We start from the raw sequence: 25,453 nt of genomic DNA, 5'->3' as shown, positions 1-25,453 counted from the left end.
ATTGTATTTTTTCCTTTTTATCTTCTTTGGTCAGTTTTTAATTAGTTACAATGTCACATTGCTCAATGAGTCATAACAGAATGATATAGGTTAGAAGAGGTTTCTGGAGTTTCACTCCATAGTCAGAGCATGGTTTTCAGTTGTCTTTCTCCAGATGGAATTCTATTGATTTTTTTTCTGTCTGTTTTTTGTTGGTTTTTTTTTTAGTGTGGACATTTGAGTTATTTTCATATGCTGATTATTAGTGGTCAGTTGGTACATTCACTAGCTAATTATGCTGGACAGAGTAGGCTGAGCCAGAGTGCAGCTCACAAGAGCTACCAGGGGGTGCCCAGTGGCTCTTTGCAGAGCTCACCCCAGCCAGGGCTGTGCCCAGAGTGCCCCTGCCTGCCCTGCCTGCCCCATTCCCTCTGCAAAGGGGGCTGCCCAGCCTTGGGGGGCACTGACAGCACTCAGGGGCAGCCTGGAGAGCCAGGGCAGGGAGCTCAGCACCACTCTCACACAGATGTAATTGATGCATTGCCAGTGCTGCTGAGCCCTTAGAATGAAGAGCTGTTAAAGAGTAATGAGTATAAAACTCTGGAACTGAAGGCAAAGTATTTCAGAGGAAAGGGGGGTGGTGTGGCAGGTGTGTGTGTGGCTTGGCCATCCATCAGTTTTCAAATACTGTACATAAGAGTGGGGATTTTTCCATTATAATAAGGAAACTGATGCTCAGACTTCTTCACTTGTTAATGTGCAATTAATGGGAAGCCTGATAAAACCCATTCTTTATGGCTTTTTACCAGTGCAGGGTTTAAAGGTGCTGAGGTTTCACATTCAGTTACATAGTTAGAGGTAAGTTCTTGTCATCTTTTAAGTTCCCATCTTCATAAAAGTTTGGCTGTGTTTCTTAGCAGATACATATTTATTTCTGGTTTTTTTCTGTCTTCTGATGCATAGCTTTAGTCACAGTAAGACAGGAAAGCTGTTCTGAGGACATGCTTTGTAATGTACTAAATTAAACCCCTCCCACTCAACAAAACTGAGTATTTGTTGTGGATTAAAAAATAATGTTGTCTAGAGCAATCTTAAACAGGAGAAACAGCATGCACTACAAACCTTTTCTGCACATGCTGATGAATGAAGTTTTAGAACTGATAAATAACAAAATATTGTCTAAAATGTGCTTCCAGCTGGTAGATACTTAGCTCACAATGTTGGACCAAGTTCAGCATCAGACTGGCTCTTGAATGTCAAGTTAGCTGATGGGGCTGTAACAGCTGAACTGTTTCCTCTAAAGATAAAGAAATATTTGGGATCACCAAACATTTGCAATACACAGGAAACTTGCTTCTTAAGAAATCATCCATGTGGATCCTGGTTCTCTTGCCTGCATGTTTGGTTCTTGTCTTTAGCAGCAGTTCTGTTTGTGCCTGAAAATCCAATCTCAGGTTGGTGCTCAGGGAAACAGCCCAAGCTAAGGAAGCTGGGCTATGCAGTCTGCTTGCCAGCCTGGCTGCAGGTGCACTGAGCTGATAACCAGGCATTAGTCACAGAGTGGCTGGGCTCAGCCCAGGGCACTGTGTCTGGGTACAGAACAGATTTGCACAGGGAGCAGCAAGGTGTTCAAAAGCAGGGAGAGCAGAGTCCTGTACAGCAGCAGTTTGTGTCCCTTCAAGGCTTCCCCTGCTTCAATTTCTGACAGGAGGGAATCATCATGCTGATGAGGAGTACCCTGGGTGTTCAGATGGCCAGAAGGAAGCTCAAATAATACTATCAAGTACTCTTAAACTTCAAAGACCAACAGGAGCTTCCATTCCTGAAGAGTTCTTAATCCACACATTCTGTGGATTGATTTGCCTCAGTTCCTCAAAGACGGAAAGCAAGACAGAACATCCTCAGAAGCAGCACTTAGAAGTGGTTGCTGACAGCCTGTCCCTTCCTAGCTGCACAGCCTGAGTCAGGATGTCCTTTAATTTCTAAATGGGAGACCAAAGCAGGTGAATGACCCAGTACTCCATCAGAGATTCCATAGCACCAGGTCAGTGTGGTGACCCACAGGATGACTGCCACAAATCACACTCCCTACTTTAGATTCAGAATGGGAACATCTCTGACTCGGGGGAGCTTCCCAGCCCTATTTTTTGCAGTCTGAAAGGAAATGAGCAAGTTTTTGGCACGTGCACCTGCTTGTAAAGAGATGAGTGGAGCACAGCCAAGGGCTTGTTGCAGTTCAGAGCTCCTGCTGCCTCACTGAGAAAGCCACAGACACACAGACCCTGCTGGGAGCAGCTCTGCAGCCCAGCTCTCAGCACCACACGTGCTGGAGGGTGTGTGAGCCCGCTCCTCAGAGCCCAGGCAGAGGGCAGTCCTACCCTTGGAGCAAATCCTCCCATTCATCTCTTGGAAGGACCTTTCTGACTTGCAGCAGAGCATCTTCTCTCTGCCTGGGGAAGGTCCTGACACTTTAACCAGGACTCTGCCTGCAGAGGCTGGGTCAGCCTCATGGTGACCCCTGCAGCTTTGGCTAGAAGGGACTTAGGAGCCATTCAGCTTTGAACCTGGGGACTCATCACCAACTGTGCAGCTCTACCCATGGTCAGCAAAAACAAGACCTCCATGGGCAGCACAAGTGGATGGTGCAGTTGAGTCTTGTGTTGGTTGGTGAGGAGGGACAGCCATGAGGAGACACCTGCTTTTCAGTGGGAGCACAGAGGTTATCCAAGCCAATTTGTAACTCACTTAGGTCATGTTGGCAGCTGTGTAGCTCAGCAATGTGCCAGCTCAGGCAAAAAGCCTGACCAAATAACTCTGGAAGACTGAGCATCTCCTGTAGCCCTGCCAGCCTCAAGATTTCAGATGTGTGTTTGTAATGCTGCAAGCTGGGCATGCTCCAGAACAAGAAATACATGTTCTGCTTCTTTGTTCAGGAATTTAATTCTCTCATTGCCCTGGAAGCAGGAATTGATGTGTTGACTGATGCACCAAAGCTCTTGAAGGATGAGATGGAAGGTGATTATGGCTGTTTCTTTGGTGTTGGGTCCAGTGGCTGTCAAGAAGTGGGAGTCACAGCGTGTCCTAGTTTCTGTCCCCAGACCAGAAACAACCTGGCTTTATGCTGATGGCAGAGGTCTGAACCATCAGTCTCCTCTGGACTATTACAAGACATGACAGGTGACCCATGCAGAATTTTTTTTATATTTCTGAGTGTATTTTTAATAATTAGTAGTTTCCACACCTGTAGGAAAGCCCAACCCTCACAGACTGCACATAGAAGATCACAGTGGCATTCACAGCAGTCCTGGTGTGTTTGAGGTAGATGTGGTGGTATCTCTGTTACAGATACCTTCCTGGTGAGATCATCCTTCAGAGTGTATCAATGTGTGTAAATGCCAAATAGGAAACAGAGCCAGACATAAATCCCTGGAGGAATGAATGGAAATTGGAAAATTTTCCTATTTCCAGGCCAAACTTTTTCCCAACCAATTAATACCAACCTGAGATCACATTCCTTGTAGGTGACTGGTCACAGCAAGACACCCATCACTGCATCCACTCCTTGACTCATCACCCCCCAGGTTGGCTCCTGCTCTCTGCAGCTTTTCCTGTGCCTGTGGAGAGGGAGATGGGCCCTGCCAGTGCTGCGGCACCGCGTCTTCCCCCCTGCCTCGCTCCATCCTCGCTGCATCCACACTTCCTCCAACCTGCTGTGTCTGACCAGCACACCATTTTCCCATGGAACCATGGTATGTGGGGCTGTTTGGCCATTTTTGAGGGCACCTCTATCCCCAGAGCTACAATCAGAGGCATAGGGGCCTTCTGTTAAATTTACTACCACAGATTTGCCAACTTCCTCAGAGCTCAAGTCTATTTTTCATTTGGTCACTCTTCAGCCTTGAAAATGCTAATGAGTTTCTCCTCCAGAAGGCCACGTACCCTGCTGTGTCCAAGCCCCTTCCTGCTGCCACATGGGAGCTGCAGCACCTGCCAGGGGAGCAGAGCAGGGTTCCTGCTCTAAGCATTTCCCTTGCACACATTCTTTCATGAGGGTGGGTTTGGAAGCTGCCCCGAGCAGTTGGCCAAGATGAAAGCAGAGTGTCATTTGATTCTGCATCACTGAGCTGCTTTCTTTCCAAAAACACACCTTTAAACCAAAACAGGTTGTTTCTTCTTCTGGGTTGATGGTGGGATTTTTAACCTTTTTGCTATTAATAGGGCTTTGTCATTTCACACTTGCAGGATGTGGCCCCTTTTGTGCCTCTCTGCTTATTTTTCAGCCCCATCTAACAGACCCAGACCCTCATACCCCTGAGTACAGCTGGCTCCCTCCAGCCCATCCCCACAGAGCAGGGCCTGGCCTTGCTGCTGGCTGGGGCTGTGCAGAGAGGCAGGATCACCTCCCTCAGCCTGCTGCTGACTCTGCCTCCTGCAGCCCAGGATCCTGCCCCGTTTGCTGCCCTTGCCACGAGCACAGGTTGGTGGCTCATGTTCAGCTTGGTCCAGATCCCAAACCCCCAGGTCTTTTCTTGCCAAGCTGCTCTGCAATTGTCCCAGCTTGTACTGGTGCTGGGGTTTTTCCTCCCCAGGTTCAGGACTCTGCACCTCCCCTTCCTGAATTCCTCACAGATGAGAACCATTCACAGGTGAAAAGAATGGCACACAGACATTACAAAGAATTACTTTCCCTCTTTGTATTTTAAGAAATGTTTGGGGTTGGTTTGCGCTTTGTTTTTTCCCCTCCACCTCAGCATTGTCTGACCCAGTGAACTTTTGGTAACTACTTTGTTCATACATGTTTTCTTCCAAATAGTTCTCTCTCCTGATAAGCATGGCCTGGAGACATTTTATCCCAGTATTTTTGATGTGGTTCAGACCATTAAAGGACTGGAGCGTGGAATAAGCTAAAGTGGGCAACACACATGCCAAGCAAAGAGTGAGCAAGCCCCCATTCCACCAGGTTGTTCATACACAGGATTCGTTTCTTGCCTCTTTAACAGCAAAAAAAAAGAAAATCAGATGTTTTCATTCTATTTGCACTGCCAGCTTTGGATGGTTTAAGCCACTTTCTACACAGATAAACCACTTCACACCCAACAGTTTCTTGCAGCAAGGTGAAGATGTGATGGCCACCACTTCCTGGAACCCACTTTGTGTCTGGTGTTTGTTCTCCAGCCCTGTGTTGATGGAAATTTAAAGCTGTGGCAATGACAGGATTTCTGTGCCCACTCTTTGTTATGACTGACTGCAGTGTGAAATGGCACCAGTAGTTCTGCCTTTGAACCAAAATCTGTCTTGGTGCATAACTGGCTCCTATTTTAGGAGGCTATAACCAGCAAAATGTTCCTCTGAAACAGGCACCCTCCTCTCCACCTCTGCACCTGGGCAGGAGGCAGAAGTATAAAAACAGAGACAGGCAGCTTTGCCCTGATACAGTAATGTGGCTCAGCTGCAGGGAGCTTCCCAAACCTCTCAGGGTCAGCAGGAGCTTTAACTGTTCGCCATCATGATGTTTTTAAATTGCCAATTGTGAGAAGAGCTTTTGGGAAAGACAAAGGCAAGAGACCATGGCACTGTCCCTCTCCCCACCCACTGCAGGTCCAAGGGCCACAAGCCTGTGCCCCACACCATTTCAAGCAAGGGCAGCTGTACATGGAGGACTTGGGGTGCTAAAGGGCTCTGGTGGCTCAGGTCTCATCATCACAAAACAGATTCTCTCCCATCTCCCCCTGCCCCCATATTTTCCTCACCAGCCCAGTTTATTGCCCTTTATGCCAGGCTGTCACAACCCACCTAAAGAATTAATGTATTTCAACACAAAGCAGCCACTAAGTGAAGCAATGTAATTTATTTGACATTATATCAGACACGGGTGCTCCAGATCCAGACTTGACCTTAAAAACAATTTAAAATCCTGGATTTGCTGTATTGGAGGTATCAGTTACCCGTCTGAGAGCCAAATGTGTCAGTATTACAGCCACTGAAACAGAAAACTAAGTACAGGACAAGTCAAGCTAGCAAGCACCATCAGTCCATTTCAGCTGTGAACTCGCTTCCAGTTTTGGGGCGCTGGAAGAAATGACAAGGCTGTTGGACAACTTCACAAATATTTCAGTATAAAGCAGCTCTCAGTTACTCATGTCAGTGTCTAACTACACAAACTGGGGAAATTGTACTTTTTTAAACTCTGAATTAATGTCAGGCTAAGACCTGCAGGAGAGGGACTGGGGAGTGCTCCCTCTCCCTCACCCCTCTTAAAGAATGAGGTACCACAATACGACACAGCTCCTGATGACAGTAAAATTAAACAGAAAACCCAAACAACATCTTACACCATAAAACTGCAGCACCATCCCAGCTGGCAGAGCCTGCCCAGGAACCTGCAAACCTTGCCCAGGGACAGACACACCTGAAGCTGGGATGCAGATCTGAAGCACAGTATTACAAGCAGCTCCACAGCAACCTCTCTGCTTGTTGCTTCAGCAGTGCAGCTGCTGCTTTAAATTGCTTTACTCAATTTAACAAATGTTGACAAATGTTAAAAAAGTGAAGTTGTAGTAAATCCATAGTCATCATCCCTCCTAGATTCTTCTAGAGCCGAGCAGCAGGGCAGTGCCATTGGCCACCAGGCTGTCACCTCCCTGTGCATGAACCAACTGCAGTTTGAGGTACACAGTTTAAAATGTACAAAGATGACATGAATGTAAGCGGTGCAGGGAAATCCAGAGAGAACTTTTCCTCTGTGTTACTGGCTTTGTTTCTTCAGATGCAGCCTTTGAAAGGAGACAAGAGGTGGTGCAGGATGGTCAGGCCATCACATGAGCCAGTCCTGGTTGAAATAACACAAGCTTCCATTACACAACTTCTATTTACACAGCTTTCTTCGTCAAAAGTTTTTAATGTGCACCATGAAAATGATCATTCTTTTCTCTCTTGTTACGGACATGGAGGAGTAGACCCTGTAATCTCAGAACAATCTGAAATGCCAGAAATAAAATGAAAACTGTTTTCAGGGAAACATGCATTTATTGTTAAGCATTCCCAGTGAAAAATCAACATCTTTTAAAATGTGTGTTTATTTAAAAAATCATTTGTTTACAAAAGTGTTTGTGTAGCTTTTATTTTCAAGACAAAAAAACACTGATGCTGCATTCCAGCCTCCCCACCCCTGTTCCACCTCCACAGGCAGTCTGGCGCTCAGGAACCAACCTCCTGCAGTACTTATAGGTAAATATTTATTTACTAGAAAAGTCAGAGTAGAGGATGGAAAAGGTAATGAAAAGCAGGGCTCTTCAGCAGTTGACATCAGCATTCCTATGATGGCAGCCTTCTTCATTCACTGCACCACAGCAGCAGCAGTCTCACACCCCACACAAGCACAGCATTGGCACAGGACCTTTCCTCGGCTGTCGAGCCGTGATCTGAACTTCCATTATCCTTGAGGGGCTCAGCACCACGAGCGATCCCAGAGCCAGTTTGATGCCTACAAAGCAGGAAACAGCACAGCTCCAACAGCACAGCACCGTACAGGGCAAATGATTCACAAGGGTTTGTCCAGTGAGAACAAATCCAAAGTCAGGTTGCTGCCAACAGAGCACTGCAGCTGGAATAACCAAGGCAGAAGCCAAATGCGTTGAGGACAGTTGGTCTTGTGAGTCTGATGATGAATCAGCTGATGACACAAACACCACAAGCAGGAAGAGCTGCCTACATCATTCACAGATTGGTTTGGAACAGATAAGAAAACTAGCAAGAAAGAAGTGATTGCCCCTTTGCCTAGCCCTAGGAGAAAGCTGTGCCTGGAAAACAAGGATGGTAACACTGAAAATATCTATTTTGTCTTCCCAGAAGAGGCTTGACTTTCAAGCATCTTGACTTTCATTCTTCAGTTCCATGATGCAACAGATGCTGAGGAAATGCACTTTTGCTATCTCTTGTTGAGCCAGCTGCTCATCAAAACCATACAAAACTAAGCACCTGGTCACAAATCAGTGTCCCCACTCATCAGCTCCATCAACAAAACAGAGCAGGGGAGGACACCTCATCTTCTCATTGCCTCTGCCCATCAGCATTTAAGTAAAACCAATTCATTTGCTAAATAACATTTCCCACTGCAGGCAAGCCTCCAAGTCTAAGCCAGCTTTTGGTGATGTTTCAGAAGGGAACAAGGGACATGCACAGTGGACTTCCCCTGCACTAAAAACAGAACTTCCCAACACAGTGCATGACCAATGCAGTAAACAAGAACTCACTTGAATCTGTTTTGATTTCCCCCCACTCCCCTTCTCCCTTCCCAAATGACATAAGCTCTGAAGTGCCTAGTCTGAGTCACAGCTGTTAGGCTTAAATTTGCATAGTTTAAACGTCTCTGTTACCCACACCATCTAATGCAGATTTGGTGTTACAAGGTAAGATTCTTTCTGGCTATTTAATTCCTCCTTTCAGACAACAACAAAAAAAGTTTTTATATTCCTTATGTCAGTGTTCCAATACTAATTTACAAGGAAAACAGTTGAATACAGTGATAATTAGAAAAAAACTAAGACATATTCATACACCAGTAGTACCTAATTGGTCATAAATACTACCGAACCAATTATAGTCAAGGCCCCATGTACTCTGTTGCAAGCTTTAAACAAAATAGTAAAAAAAAGTTTGGAGTATGCAGAATGCACTAAATGATGCATCGTTCCAGGATATGTTCCTAAGGTTTTTTTGTCTCCAAAATGCACCAATTTGTCACACTGAGAACACAGTTTGTTCACAGAAGGAATGGGAGGAAGCTGTGAATTTGGCAAGGGGGTGGAATACAGTCAGGGATTTTGGTACTCATGGGAAAATGGAGGCTTTTGGCAACAGGAAAGGGCATTTCTCTACCTCTGAACAAAGCTGTACTTTGCTCTTGGAGGAATTGGGTAAGATAGGATAAACCACTCTGCTGGATGCACGTTAAAATGTTCAGCAGTGAAATCCAACGAATGCTCTGGTAATCTGTGTTATTACCAAGACCTTGTTTAGAAAAATGGGGCCATTTGGACTTCAAAATGACTGTTTCAAGCCATCTTCTGGCACAACAGAGGAAGACAAAGCATGATTTATTTGTACCTAGCCACTGTAGCCATGTTTCATGTTGTTGCAAGGAGCAGTCAGCGTGCAGCCCGAGCCCACAGCTGGAGTGGGTGCACAGCAACTCCTGGCTGGGAATGCACAGGGCCCTGAATATAGCGGTGTTCAGTGACACAACACAGCTGCCATGCCATGAGCAATGGCTCACAATGATAGGCTGAACACTAACAGCACAATGCCCAGGGCTCAGCCCCAGCTGCAGTTAAACTAACCTTGTACAACATTATCCCTATATTCAACTCTGATAATTACCAAGAATACAAAAACATTCCTTATAAAGGAGTAACATGTCAAAATTCAGAGGGACTTCAGACCAAAGGTGTCTCCTTAATGCTGGGTCATGTTTCTTTCCCAGCTCACCTCTTGAGTAGCTTCCTGCCAGCACCTGAGCTAGCATTAAGCTACTGAGCACATGGATGGAGGGCAAAATCCAGAATCCAACATTTATATATGAGGGGGAAGGGGGAGACAAGTGTTCTGCAGTAGAGAAGAAAATGAGGTAACTTCATGAGAGAAGTAAAACGTAACAGGGCATTCTTTCAGAGGTGACTGTGCTCACCTAAGAACCTCTTTTCCCCCTCTCCCCTTTCCCTGGCCTCCTTTATCACTTTACATACTGTTGCAGAAGCCTGCTGTTCTCAGGAGTCTGCTCTATGGAAAGACACGTTCAGAAGCCCAGTACTGAGAAGTTTTATGTCCCCGACAATGATTTCCAAGTTCTTTCTTTTGATAAATAGCAGCGAAGAACAAGGGAAAGTAGTCAGCAATTCATATTTACCACCAGGGTAAAAAAAAAGGTGTTGATGTAATCAAGAAGTTCTTAGCCTGTATAACAGAAAAGACAGCAACTTGAGATTAACACAAGTAGCATTTTGCCAGTTTCCTACCGTCCCTGGTTTTCACTTAGCAAACCAGCTGAACAGTAGCAGCTTCTTGTTAAAAAAATAAATAAATATAAGGAAAGTCAAAACAACTCACTTCCTTTGGCATCATTGCAAATGATTTACACTAACTCAAGAAAACCCAAGAAAACTGATCACTGACTACACCTTAAAAAGCAGTAAGTATAAAGACTAAGCAAATGCATTTAGTATTGCACTGATATGAGTTCAAAGTATTTACTGTCTGTGCCCTGCTCTAAGTTTGGACACATCTGACAGAGCAGTACATGGAGCACCCCAGAACCAGCCAGGTCTTGCCAGCTCTGTGGTCTGGTTCTGTTCCCCTACTGCTATGCTCCAGGTATTTAACAGATACCACAATGTTCCTGATTTCATCTAGTATGAGTTATAAACAGACCATGAAGTGCAAAACCATTTCAATTTGTACTTCACAGCTCTAGAAAAACCCCAAGCAGGCATAGATTTCCCCATCCCATTAATCCACAGCCTAGGAGGAAAAAAACCAAAACAAACCAGAACAAAACAAAAGAGTCATAGAAAAGATGACTGATACAGTACTCCATTATCCACAATCCCCACTTTCTAGTCTCAGGATTTCTCTGAACTTCCTTGTCAGATACACTCTCAAAAGTTAGCATCATATTCACAAAGACATTACAGCTCTCTTTAAATAGATGTACTAGTGTTTGAAGTTGCAAGACTAATAATTTTCAAGCTTTTGCACTCAGGATGAAATGTCATTTTAATACAAATAAAAAGACTGACTGTATGTACAAGCCAAGGTAAGATTTCAGTTCTCATTTATCAGAAACATCAATCAAAAAAAAAGCTAAATTGAGAACACACTTCTACTTCTATGTGCATTTGAAGTATGTACAGTAAAAACACCAACACAGCCTCCATGTGTTAACCAGAGAAAAATGCAAGCAAGGATGAATTTTAAAGTACCTGGTAAGCAATCCTTAAACTGAAGCCCAAAATAAAGCTAGAAAACTGCTGCAAAAAAACAGCTGATTGCATCATATCAAGTACTCAAAAAAATTTTTTTTTCCATTCTCAGTACACTGGAGAATCAGCTGTGTCCTCCTTCAAACCCTGTGAAATCATATTATCCAAAGTGTACTGAAGAACACTTTACAGCTATTTAAGACAAAAAAAAAGGAAATGAAACCAGCTCCATCTTTTTGTGCTGTATGAGGCATACTCCTTACATGATTGTGTAGAAAATATGATGGATGAAAATCACTACTGATAATTCAAAATATATATTTTTAAAGGGGAGCCTAGACTACTGCAATGGCACACATAATACCCACAGATGATGAAACATAATCAACAGTATGATGTAAGGGAGAGGAGAATCAGGTTTCCCAATTAATAAGCTAGAAAGAAAATGGTTCTGAATAGGTCACCATTTGGAACTTTGGGTAAGACTTGAAAGTCTGGCAGGAAAAGTTACAAAAGCAATTGAGTATTTCAATGGTGCTCTCTTCAGCAACCCTACCTAATATGTCTATTTAAGTACAAGCATGCAAATATAGGTCAATCCACAGGCACATAGGATCCATGTTAAAAACAGTAAGATAACTGTGATGAGTGGCACCAACAATTTTGATGACTAACACTCAAAATGTTGCTTTCTGAATTACTAAATCAAAATCCTGAAGCAAGTTCCTGCTAGTCTTTGTCACACTGCTAAACACTAAAGTAGGCATTGTTTTCCCCCATCATCTTAGCTGAGCTCAAAGAATTTTTACAATATTTAGTAAGAAAAAAAATTAAAGTATTTCCCCTTTTTAAATTTACACAGACGTTTAATTAGCTTTATTTACAGAGCGCTTTTTTTCAGTCTCCAATAGTGCCTAGATAGCATCATCAGGCAAGAGTGCCAGTTTTGAAAGAGAATCTATATAGAATCCTAGGAATAACAGATGGTGATGCTCCTCCAGAAGGGGCAAGCTGGACTACAGAAGCAGCTCTCTCTATATGGCTCAGTTACTCAGGAGTAATTCTGTTGCAGTCTCTACATCCCATGATTTTGAAGACAAGGCCACTATTACTGCATTCTGCAATGAGAAAACAAGAGCAATAATATTTTCAGTGTGTGAACCTGCAGCTCCAAGAAGTGAAATGAAAAGTTCACAGAAAATCAAAACACATTAGTTTACCATTTCTTAAATCCCAACTAATAATTGATAGAAAAATTGTCTCAAAAAGGCAGGGGGAGCTCACAAGAGTTATCCATAATGTAGTATTCTAAAATTCCAATTCTTAAAAATAATTAACAAAATAGAATAATTGGACTTACACAACATCATGAAAGTAGAGAATCTACTTTAGTAGATTCTGATGATACTGATGACTCCCTGTATATATACACATAAATTTGCCCTGCCCTTACTAAAAATATTTAAGTTATTTGTACTTACCCTATCAAAGCCCATAGCACAGAGGTTTTCTATTTTTTTGGTGTATTCTGGACTAGAAACTGGTGCTCCAGCATACACATGTGCCCAAAGTCGAGCTGTCTGTTTAAACATTTCTGGATTTTGTTTGTACTACACAAAAGAGAGAGGGGGAAAAGCAGAAAGTTAAATCAACTCAGCAATCCAACCAAACAGCAAGACAATATGCAGACTGCAACCCATCATTCTTCCTATGATATCTTCCACAATGTTTCATACTGATCATGCTGCTATTCCTAAAGTAAATTTAGAGGTGAGGATTACACAAAGAGCAAACCCATGCAAGCATTTGATATAATGAGTTTGCCTTCAGGTTAAATTATGCACTACTGGTATTGGATGTGTGCAGCCAGGTACTGCTCTCAATTGCACAGATCAAAGTAAAGCAGCTATATTTAGCACAGCTACTGAAAATTTATATCCAGTGCAACAGAGTACAAATTATTCCTGTGTTAACATCTCCTGAACACGGTACTACTCCAATGCACTTCTCTAACCAGTTCAATATGTATATTGTTTTACACACTGCAAGTAGGCTGCAGTTCTGCAGTCAGGCCAGTACTCTACTACTGGCTTTCTTCCTGAGAATGAGGATCTTATTCACACAGGTGAGCAAGTACAGAAAGTTAGGGAGATGCAACTCTTCATGACAGCTATTACTTACCAAAGGAAAAAAAGTCATGCCAGTATGTAACTATATTATTTTGTACCAATCTCACCACTAACCAGTTTTCCAATAAACAACAGACTGGACCATATTGCAGAGAATTTTTAGCCTGTGCCAAGAACTCAGCTGCCAAGAAAGTGGGTCATCTGTCATAAACTGTACTCAGAAAAGTTAAATGATTTTCCTATTTTAACAACTTTTGTATGCAATATCAAGTTTGTCTTAAAAAAATCTCTTCCCTTAGATTATCACTTTAATAAGACAAGATATTAGGAAATACATTTTTCAAATATTTAGGTACATTTTAAGGACAGAAATATGGCTGATTATTATTCTTAGACATTTCATTATTACATGAAAATAATTATTAGCTCTATAAAGCACAGTAAAATGCACATTTCATTTTGCCTCTCCTACAACAACCCACACCATTTACACTGCTTTGTGTGCCTTGCCCACCTCCCTATAAATGTGATCCACATGTCATAATTTGTATATTTATTATGTGGTGACATTAATGGCATTGAAACAAACATGGGAGGCAATCTACTGCTGGAAATAAACCACTGTTATAAATGCAGTGGTCTGTAACAAATTCTTTTGGTGTAATGATTAAAAAAGAAGGAGGATTAAGTTAAACACCAGTAGCATCCTGAAGTACTATTTCCTTCTGCTCTTGAGATCTTCCCCAATTAATTTTTTAAAAATATTTTTGAGAACACTGCCAAGCCTGGAAAGCAACTAGCTGAAGTGCAAAAAATTAGTCATAATTGCATTTTACTCAGAACTAGCTTTCAGTGTTCTATTCATAGAATTACTTTACTTAGGTATCTGTAAATAATCCAGTTTCTCACTGAATTTAGAAAAGCCTAAAGGCAACTTTCACTGATGTTTCAGTATCAGGAATCTGAGGCAGTTTGTGCAACTAATACACCAGACAGCTGGAGTCTGAAAATACTGCTCTTACTCAAACAGGAATTCTCCCTGGGATTCTCTCAGGAGCTTTTGCCATTTACCTGGACAGCACACAGTTTAATAAAATAGCACAAGTGTGGAGAATAATTAATTCCTTGTGAAATGTTTGTCTTGGAAAAAGCAATTAACCCAAAACAAAGTAAAAGAGACCCCAACACCAAATAAACACATGAAAAAAGCAGTTGTTTACCAATATCTCTCTTAAAACCATTATAATCACTTTCTACATACAATCACATGCCTGTAACTCAAGGCCAAACCCCAGCATAGTTTTCATACAGGTGTTTGCAGGAAACAGGATAAACTGAATCCCCCCAACATCAGCCATGCCACAGTCCCATGGACACACCCACACAAGCACCTAAGGGGCAGCCTGGAAAATTGCTCTTTGGAATCTACAAAGATTCATGGAGTTCTTTACCTGAGGAAAAAACTCTCACCAGCTCAAGGGCTTCTACTGTTACGATTCCCACACAAAGTTCTACCATCAGAGCCAGAACAGGAAACACTATTTTTGTTCTTTGTAAAAAAGGATATATACTTGTTTTTTTAATGAAGGAGTCTGACAACAAGGGCATACATCTGGGAAAAAACCCAGTGCAGGGACGTGCCTGGTGGCCTTTTTGGCCTTTGCAACACTTCCCCCTGGGCAGAGCAATTCAGGCTGACACAACTGTTCAGGGACATTTATTCAGAGCAGCCTTAGTGCAGAATCCCACAGGCAAACCTTCTGTACTTACTGAGTACAGTGGTAGCAAGCAGCTCTCACACACCCAGCAGTGCAATGGGCTACCTCTAATCATGTTTTCCCCTGAATCCTGACAGGTTTGAAAAAAAAGTTTATCATTCTACACTGGCTTTTAAAGGGAAGTAGTGCACACCTTGTCACCCTATCCTGGAAGGTTCTGACTTAGAGAAGATACAGGTGAGATAGAATGTTCTTCCAGCATCAGCTTGCTTTGTTCTTCTGTAACTGAAATACACCCTTACTGTCAGCCAGGGGGGAAGCCAGGCTGCCCTTCTCCTCCTCAGAGTAGGAAGGAAAACACACACATACTTGACACTTTGTTGAGAATTGTCAGAGGAATAACTGTTTCTATCCTTCAGCAACACTTTAAACAAAATCATGCCAGTCCTTGTATGGCCCAAGATCTAACTGATATTTTTTGGTATTAAAAGGTATCACTAATCTGAAACGCAACAAACCTTGTTGTTATAAAATTCTACTGATAGCAATTCAATCAGTGATGAAAACAGTTATTCCCCAAGTCAGCATTCATAAAATTTTGACATTAAACAAATATAATGCTCCACAACATTTGTATTAATCTGGAAGAGGAGCTACATACCAAGCCAAATCCAATAAACAGCACCAAGTTAAAACTCATTTAAAACCAATAGCATATTGCTTTTCTTATACTGGAAGCTTTAGATTTTGAAAGGCCAGTTACACTGGAATTCATTTAACTATGCTGTTATCTCCAGACATTTCTCACAAGGTGATATAAATAAAGGACAAATCCTCCTGACACTGTAGAGTAACTAATACTCACTCTGGAATCAAAAAGAGCACAAAACATTGTAGCAGCTCACATTTAGAATGTACCATTTTACAATAAATTGTCTAAAATCTTTTATCTTCTGTAAGCCTTGGGACCTAACCTGAGTCAGTAAAGATGACAGAAGTGTTACAAAATCACAATCAACTGAGTATCTTACCTGGTTTGCCACTACTGCATCTTGTGGATCATCTGGTTCTGCAGCTGCCAACAATGCTTGCAGCGATAACAACACTGTTCTTAGAGTCATTGCTGCTGCCCTAAAAGTGAAAATTCAAAATATTCTTAACCATATCCTGTGCCTGTACTATCACAGAAGATATGAGTTCATGTACAGATTTTAAGTCCAAGAAACAATTTTAAACTGCTGCAGGTTACAGTTATTAAAATACTCTTTTGTATATATCTTTAAATAAGGTTTTAAATGTGGACTTTCCTATTAGCAACGCTGTCTGAAGTTTTGGAAAGTACCTTGACCTACACATTTCACCATGCCCACTGAATGCAATTCATTTCATCTGGAGAAAACCCCCAGAGAAGCCGAGGCCAGACGAGGCCGTGCCGCCCTCCCTCAGCGCGGCACCAGCGCCTCTGTCCCGGCGCGGGCGGGGCCGGGCCCGGGGCTGCTCCCTCTGCCGGCACTCTGCAGTGACCTACACTGCAAACACGCCCAACAGGTAAGGAATTCTATACACTAGCTCTCTTTGCACCACTTTTAATGTTACATTTTTCATTAAACTGAACCTTTACACAGTTAATTACTACTACAATAACAAAATGGTTAGGCTAATTATGGAACGTGCGATCAAAATAGTTCACTACAGCCTGACTGTCGGCAGCACGAAAACATTCCGTAGTCACAATGGTCCTGTAAAGTTCCCCTTTGCCCCTGTGGAAGAACCCTATTGAAGGTAGCACAGTCCCAGAGTTGGAACTTCTAAGATTTTAGGTTCTTATCATTCATCTTGATGTCAAAGTGTATTTAGAATAAGGCACTTCAATAACTTAGTAAGGGAAAACAGAGTATGCTAAGGGACGTCAATTACTCAAGTAACCACATGGAATTATTACACACTGGAAGTCTTGAAAGTTGTAACCTTTACATAGTTTCATTAGATTTTGATCATAAATAACTCCTCTGAATTACCATTTCAGTTGGCACACACTGGAAACCAAGTAAGAACCCCACAGACCCTGTGAAAGTTGAGTATTTCTGATTTGAACAATTAGATTCTTATAATCACAGTGGCAATGGCACAGACAGATGTTCAAAGCAATCCACAAACCTGTTTCTTCTGCCTAAGAACTAGGAGTGAGGTGAGTGGGGAAGATGTGACATTTTAGATTTGAGCAGTGATTATGACACATGAATGCCAGATCAAAGTTGTGAAACACAGGCATCCAATTTCTTACAAACAAACCTCAATTTTCACTCAACAGAAAACAGTTTCTTGTTCTCAGAAGATTGCAAATAAATGCAAAGGCTTTGTTAGAATAAGTGGGGAACAGTTTGACCTGACAGTCCAGCTACAAAGGAGACAGTGTGCAAGTGCATTTCCAGGCTCAGGTTTCAGAAATTGATGTATTTTCCAGTACTGAGTCACTGTATTAAGGTACTCTAGCATGTATACCAATGAACAAAGCAGAGGTGCTGGTAAGATGTCAGAGGTACATTTGTGGCACCCAAATATTATGTTCCTAGATGCTTTCTTGCTGTGTCACTAACCATTCAAGTATGCCACTCTTCCCTAATTGTTTGTAATTCTGGAAGATCTTTCTCAGTAAGTTATTTTTTAGCTTGATAATTATTGCTAAGCTTTCGCAGTGCAGTGTTCTACATCAAAATGCAAGTGAGAAACATCCCAAATGACAGAGATTTTAATTAGCACATAGTGTCTCATTCCAACTGCCACACCAGCTTGAAGTCCCTTAAGCTGAACCTCATATACCTAAATTTCAAAAAAATCCTTATGCTTTTAAATTTGAATTCTGAAAAATCACAACATCACAACATACAATTCTCTTCTTTCAAACCTATTCTTTAGTAATTTTCTTTTCTTTACATGTCCCTAATGCTATTTTGCTCTTATAATTTCCTTGGGTTGTAATCTCTACTGGTTTATACAGTTTTTAAATTAACCTATTTAATGTACACACTGATGACATAATTCACAATCTCAGCTCCTAGCATTACAGGAGTGTAATGCAACATATTTACTATTCCAGCATTCAGGTGCCATGGAATAAGAAATCTTTCAGGCCGTACTATGATCAAATGGATGAAATAATTTTTATTTTTATGCAGTCAATTTCAGGTACTAGCACATCTGCCACACCCACTGTAAAACCTGAAGTCTTTTACTCAGTTAAGTAACTTTATTATTTACTGTAGAGTTTTAAAGATTGGCTCAACATGAAATATCTATCAACCATAACTAATGCTATAGTCACTTTCTCCAAATAAAAGTTGTTCTGCCCTTTCCTTTGCAGAAATACTTCTACATTACAGACATCTGAAAATGTAGAGAAGATGGCATAAAAAGGATCACAGCCTTTTGTGCCACTTTTACATGCAATTTACTTCCACTTCCACTGTACCCTCTAGGAGAGGAGTATAAAGTACACTTTGGAGAGCAGGGGGCACTGCTAAGAACCAGGGGTGCCATGGACACCAGCTGCCTCCAGCTGCCTCTGGCTTTCCACACTGCCCCGTTCTTCCAATCCCTGTTCACCTCTTGTATTTGTAGATTTTTATACCAAGCATACTGACACTTGGACATCTGACATTCCATTTTCAAAATAACAATAAAAAACAACTTATCCATATATATATATATACACAGATGGCTATATGATCAGAGAATTTAAACTCTGAAATACTAAGTTTCAGACAACATTGGTTTAACTTTTATTAAAAGGTTTAAAAATGTAGCTTACAACTTAGTTTCAAGTCTCATGCCTCAAAACAGCTTTCCCATCTCATGCATAGTAAGACAGTCTGTATTGGACAGAAACCCTGAAAGAAGTATTCTTAAATCATAAAAGAAAACCCATTACAGCTTCAGTTGTATTAAACAAAAGAAGAAATAAGAGTTTGTGATTATTGGTAAAGAAAAACTGACATATTTTGTGTAACTATTGTATAACCATCTAAAATCTTCTATCCTTAGAACACCAATTAGCTTTCCTGATCAAAGAAAGTAAAAACAGCTTGTTATTTTCTCACAGCTTAGTCTTAATTTTTCAGATAGATATTCAGATTTACAGAAGAAATTGAAAGAACAGCTAAAAATAGATTCTGATTCCCATGAACTTAAAAGCTCTTCCTTCTTTCTGTTACCTTCTTTTGTGAGAACACAGTGAATGGAGATGACTGCCTAGAATTATATTTACAGATATCAGTAAGGCAGGACCTGTTCCTCATGAGCAAAAAGCAAAACCAATTTCTATCATATCATCAGTTCTGAAAGAAAATCTATACTGATAGTGGCACAAAGCTAAAAATCCCAACACACACCCCCACCCCCTTCCTCAACATCTTCACAAGCCAAAGAAAGAATGTCCAGGGGAAGAATGAAAAGAAAAAAGTTGTATTTTCCTTAAAACGAATTTCCAGTGCAAAGATACAGATCTTCTGAATTTTCCAATGCATCTCAAAGGTTTATTGATCCAGAATAGAACCCTGAAAAAATTAGGTATTTCCAACTCTTCTTACATTGGAAGTTTACTTAGAGGTATGGACTTATGTGCAACAGCTCATGGAGTTCAAGCAATTCTCTTTGGTAACTAAGTTAGCTGCATGGCTGTGTCCTAGCTTTGTTCTCTCCTCCCTACCAAAGGCAAGGTTTTGTATTGCTCCTGACAGACTCTGTCTGATCTGTTCTTAACTGAAGCCTCAGAAGGCTCTTGGAAAATCCACTTCACTTCTTCACCATGCTTGATAATACTCTGCACACTGAGATGGCTTTCCAATCTTTCACTGTACATTGTTTTTGCTTAGACCATCATTCTTGTTACTTCACTCTAGATTTTTCCTCTCTTTCTATCTTTCTTGTACAACAACTCTCTAAGCAGGTACACAACTTCAGTGGAAACCTGCAACAAGCAGCCAGCTTGTACAATGAGTTTTACAGGTAAGACTTCCTATTTGCCTTGCACATGACCTTACATTGCCTTTGTCCCATGACATCACTGGCTCCTGTTTGCTCCTCCTTGACTTCCACTCCCACCCCAAAATGCTGCCTAGCTATCCTGCAGGTTTGCCATCTGCAAAATGGGAGGAGGCTCCTGTCATGCAGCACTGAGCTGCAGAGAGCTCCCTACAGGGATGCACTGGCCCTCAGAGAACCTGAAACTAAAAGCCTCCACTCTGGACATCCAAACCAAAAGCTCAGCTTTCTATTGGCATTACATTTGCTAAACCACAAGGAAAATCTGGATTGAATCAGAACAAAGAGAGCTGATATACATTTTGTTCACTTACACTTTCTTCCTCCTTTTTTTTAGTAGTATCTTAGGGCATTTCCATTAAAGAAGAGCACCCCTAGTTTGGGTGACTATAGTGTTAACATTAAAAGGCACAGCAAGCCAGCTGTGCCCAGCATGCCCAAGGAAAGAAATCTCTTTTACCTTTTGATGAGCAGAGAGAGTCCTAAGAGGATTACAAAACACTGCCAGGTTTTAGGGTTTTTTCTTCATTTTTAAAAGCTAAGTAATTCTCCATTTAGGAAGTATTTACTTATGTTCTTTACATTCCACTCTAAGAAACAATCTCTCTCATTATTCCAAGAGGGTAACGAAGCAGAATGCCAGGAACAGCTGCAGCCAGCAGATTGCTACTCCACTCTCATCCAAACATGGCTATGGGAACACTTTTTTCTAAATAATCTGCAATATTTGTTCCATTTGTGAAATAAATAAGCTTGTTAATCCAAGAGAAAATGTCTAGGACCTTGTACCAACAGCTTATGGAATCTGGATGAAAATTAATAAGGCCTTTGAGTAGAAGCCCGTTGCATAGTCACTATCTACAGGACAGCTACAAGACCAGGCACCCTTTTCTTTTAATCAAAGAAAATTTTTAAAAAAGAATAATAGGATAGCTTTGACACAGCACAGAGGGGGAAAAACAGCCTGCTTGCTGAAGGGTTCCCTAAAACCATGTTAAACCATGCATTCCTCTCAAAGCTTTAAGAAGCTTCAGTGCTCCTCAAACACCCTGAACAAAGCTCAGCAGTACTGGGTACCCAGGAAGATTACAAGCTGGCTGCTGCTTGTTTATCTATTAAAACTGCATTATCTCTTATAATGATTTCTGCATCTCAACTAAAACAGAAGCACACGTCCTCCAGTAGTCAGTATGACAAAAATATTCTTATTATTCATTACTGACTGTCAAACCCACAAAAGCCAAGAGTTTTTGTAGCCATATATGCAGCAAGGACACATTCACTTAATGATCTCTGCCCAAGGGATTTATGCAGAACAGCTTTCAAGTAATTTGTTCTCAGGTTTCAATGAACTGCATTAGATACGTGTGTATTTCAGATTAAAGCTTTGAGACAGTACTAGCCCAGAAGATAAATATAGGCCATAGTAAGTGAAACCACATCATGAAAATTATGTCAGATAAGCATAAACAGTATTCCTTTTACAAAATCCTACCCCTATTATAATTCTAGTGGCAAACAGTAGCTGCTTTGCAAACAAACTGGCATAACAGGTACTTAATCAAAACATGATGAAAATCCACAGCTGCAAAGAATTTCAGTATCAAGCTCGCAATGTTGAAAAATAATTTCATTAAACTCATTAAAAATAATTTAAAGACATTACTTTTCAAACTGATAAAATCTCCTGCCAATATGCAGAATATCATCTCAACTATGCTCATCAGAACAGCAAATTACCACAGGATGGGAGATTAGGGAACAAACTTTTTAAAACTGTATAAACACATTTAAATAATTGTATTTGTATTCACTATCTATAAATGAGTATTTTATCAGCTTATTAACTCTTTCACAAATCCTGCTAAGGCCCATAGGCCGAACTTCTCCAGTTCTTTAACTCTCAAACCTCACTGAAAAACAGATATGCAGTGAAATTTGAGACTTATATTCAAACACAGGAACAAAATGAGCATTATTCAGTTAAGAGCATTACAAGTCAAGGAAGTGGCACTTCAAAAACAGATCTTGCTGCTAAAAGATTTGACAAGAGAGATGGTGGAACTAATATATTTTCTAGAATATTTCCACAGATATATTTCAGAATTGCATCTAGCCAATTTAGTTTTGAATCTCTGGTGAAATAAATATTAAAATATTAATAAATATTAAATATTAAACTATTAATCTGGGGGGTTGGGATTGCTTGTTTTTTGTTTGTTTGTTTGCTTTCTAATGAAGCTATCTTCTTCAAACCACTTTTCAATCTAGACATGCAAAAAACTTTTTTTTGGTTGTGTGTGGTGGTGCATCTCCCCCTGGCTCCCTCCTCAGGCCAGCTATGGTCTGAGGAATGCTTGTTAGGCCCCAGCCTGCATTAATGGCACCTGGACAGTTAGGTTTCCTTGAGCTTATCAAAAACCCTATCTGCTCTCAGAATTTCTGTTGTCTAGCAAGCTCCTGTTTTCCAACAAAAAACCTTGAGTTCCTTCTTCCATCGAACAAAAGATCAAGTGGAATAGTATTTTTATTACTGGTCTTTTCAAGGAATATTCCAGTAAATACCAACTCATCCTTGCAGCCAGGATGGAAATCTACTGATGAATTAAGTCAATCATCTTGTGACCCTATCTATGAACAATGGTACTGAAACCCTTTGAGTTGTTGTGGAGCACAGGAGGCTGTGACCAACATTTCCCAGAGTGGGATGACTCTCAGAGCCAGCAAACTCTCAAGTTGTGAGACTCTGAGGATTGCCATGGAAAGCCAATGAAGCCTGGGCTAATTCCCTCACCATTCCTCAAGCTTTAATCCTTTGCCCACTGAGAAGATCCAAAGGCATCTGCAAGTATTTCACTGAACCCGAGGGCAATTTTTTTCAAGTATGCCTTTGTACATACTTATTTTTGTCTGTGTGCATGTATATTATGAATGTTGCCACTTCAAATTTCATCTGGTCTAGTGGAAGGTGTTCCTCTCCATGGCAGAGGGGTTGGAACTAGATAATCTTAAAGGTCTCTTCCAACCCAAACCATTCTGTGGTTCTATGATTCTATGCTGTGGGCATTTCTTAATTAACTAAAGCTGCATATACTGAAGAACAATAAACAACTAATTTAAACAATATTAACCATTCATATTGCTTATTGAGTTTTAGGAAAATACTCAGGAGAATTCTAGTCTTATCTACCACAATACAGAAATGCTTCAAACAGTAAACAGGGGAGACAGCTATAAGGTTGTTCTTATCAAAGGATTAGAGGCTTTGACAAACACTTCAACAATGCTCAAGTGATTGTCACATACCATTCTATGATTGGAAAATAAACAAAACTTACAAAATAGCACCACTAGAAAAGGAAGAGATCACACTACATCAAGAATCATTTGAAGAGGGATTAATAGTATACAGGAAATCTCCCTCCATCACCACCGGGTTCTGTGCAATTCTCTCCTTAGCGCTTCCAAATGAAGACACTGTTTCAAAGGAAGAGTTTAAAACTATATAACTGGAATAATACTAGTGCTTCTTGTGTCAGCTGGGATAAACATACAGAAGTAAAATCCTTGTTCCAATACTCCTATTCTACATATGTCTTGGAGAAGGAAGATATTAATGTTTGGGTTTTTTTCATCATGCAGAAATAACAGAAATAAGACACAGACCAAATTATCTGTGCTAGACATAACTCAAAGATTACAAGAACACAGGTCAACTCTCCTGTTTGTCCTTCTCAAATATCAAAGGTTTTGACTAACAACCCCAAAGGTAAATAAATTAAGTTGAAGCTCATGGTTTTTTTACATCTTTGTTGCCTTTTGATACTTCCAGACAGCCTCATGCCCATTCATTCATCTGCTTCAGAGTACGATCTCTCAGGAGACTGTACTTGGGACAGCTGAGGAGTCATTAATCTCCACTAAAATTGTAGGGTGGTATGACAATTAGATGCAGGTACAGAAGTGCACTAGCTTTACTGATAAGAAAATCTCTGCCAGGTACCACAGCATGTATACTGAAAGATTCTATTGCCTGAAAGAACATCAAGTGCTCTGAGACGGTAAGAAAACATGCCATTCCAAAAGTTAGAAAAATAACAGTTTATGACCATTACAATTTCATTTCAGTAATTTACACTACAATGTGCCAGATGACTTCTATAATCTCATACATCTGTAAAAGATTAATACCCTGATGTGTCACCTGCAAGACCTCAAGACTTCAGCATTCTCCTCTAAAGTTTGTTTCAAACCCAACTGATATCTGCTTGGCCAACAGCACTCTTGACCAAGTTGCTGACTTTACAAGCATTTGAAGTTTGTCTGGATGAGACACTGCTATGATCTGCTGGGGAATTACAGTACTATTCTTTTGGGGCAGACATGGAGGCAGCCATCTGTCTTAAGTATCATGTCTATCATACAACTGTTGTACACAATCTTCAAACCACATGAAATCAATTACTTTGAAAAACAAATGAACAATGAGTGCAGCTGTTAGTTTGGACACAAGTCTATTCCACAGACTTTGGCTATTAAAACTTCTGCAGTAAAATTAACTGATCAAAGAAGGCAGTAGGTAGTATTTGTTAAAAGAAAGCACTAACATTAAAAACTAACTCATATAAAACCACCCAAAATGTCAACAATGAAATGTTCATTCTAGTGCAAAAATTTTTGGAAGAACTCTCTGTGTATATAACAAATACTTAGTGCTTTCCAAAACTATCACCCAATCATTTCATTTGGATATTTGCACCTCACTATACTATACCATAACGTGTGCTTTAAGGACATCTCAAATTATAAGCACAAGGTGAAAAGCAAGGTGAGCTGATGCCTCCTATCCAGGACACCAGTATACTTGATTTTGCACATTTAAACCCCCGTGGAATCTTACCATTGATCCTTCAGAATATCCAAACAAATGGCCCCAGTGACAGAGCTAATGTTAGGATGCCATATTTTGGTGATAAACCGCACCTAAAAAACAAGACAATTTTTAAAAACAAAAGCAGGAATTAAGTGCAGTATACTAAGTAAACATTTTAAATCCACCATTTTAAATAATAGTATGAAGAAATACTAATTTGCAAAATATAGTACTACAAATGGAACTAAGATGTGATACTGCTTATTTCAGGAGGCTTCAAGTTTGTAAGGCTGTTTGTTAGAGCCTCGCCTTACTCAAAACAGACTACTGCCCATTCCAGCTCCCCAAACTCATCCCTAATTGCTCTCCCACATGTCATGTGTTCACATCCCTGGATCACACAAAGCTACTTAGAAATATCCTCCAGCATACAAGTGTTTTCACAAGCAGATGGTCAAATACAGACTAAAAACTTCTAACATTACTAAAAGTGGGCTTTCTAGATTTCACAAAGTCCTAAACGCTTAACATAGAAACTGGATATCATTCACTGTTGAGCTAAACTGTTGGCTACAGATGTGTTAGAAAGTGGATGCTACTACATCCATAACCATCCAGTCTCATTACCTCAGATGCAGAAAGCTGTTCACCAACCCAAAACTTAATTAGATTCCTAATATTTTTTTTTGCTATTGAAAGGATCTAGTCCCAGCATCCATTCATTGATCATGTCCACAC

General features: G+C 40.7%; 1 protein-coding gene across 1 annotated transcript in view; it reads right to left on the bottom strand.

Annotated features, from left to right (window-relative positions):
- Nucleotides 1–5,812: 5,812 nt before the first annotated feature.
- UBE2K (ubiquitin conjugating enzyme E2 K) overlaps nucleotides 5,813–25,453 on the bottom strand; it is a 44,916-nt gene continuing 25,275 nt past the window's right edge. The window contains exons 4-7 of the mRNA XM_064710292.1: nucleotides 24,743–24,825; nucleotides 15,834–15,933; nucleotides 12,437–12,565; nucleotides 5,813–12,073 (exon numbers count right to left, since the gene is read on the bottom strand). Coding sequence (XP_064566362.1) covers nucleotides 11,999–12,073; nucleotides 12,437–12,565; nucleotides 15,834–15,933; nucleotides 24,743–24,825 — 387 coding nt within the window. The 3' untranslated portion in view covers nucleotides 5,813–11,998. The remainder of the gene's footprint in view (nucleotides 12,074–12,436; nucleotides 12,566–15,833; nucleotides 15,934–24,742; nucleotides 24,826–25,453) is intronic.

Source organism: Zonotrichia leucophrys, chromosome 4 (assembly GCF_028769735.1).
Source record: "Zonotrichia leucophrys gambelii isolate GWCS_2022_RI chromosome 4, RI_Zleu_2.0, whole genome shotgun sequence".
NCBI lineage: Eukaryota > Metazoa > Chordata > Aves > Passeriformes > Passerellidae > Zonotrichia > Zonotrichia leucophrys.
Note: the sequence above shows the minus strand (reverse complement) of the source record. Positions and strands in the feature narration are given on the sequence as shown.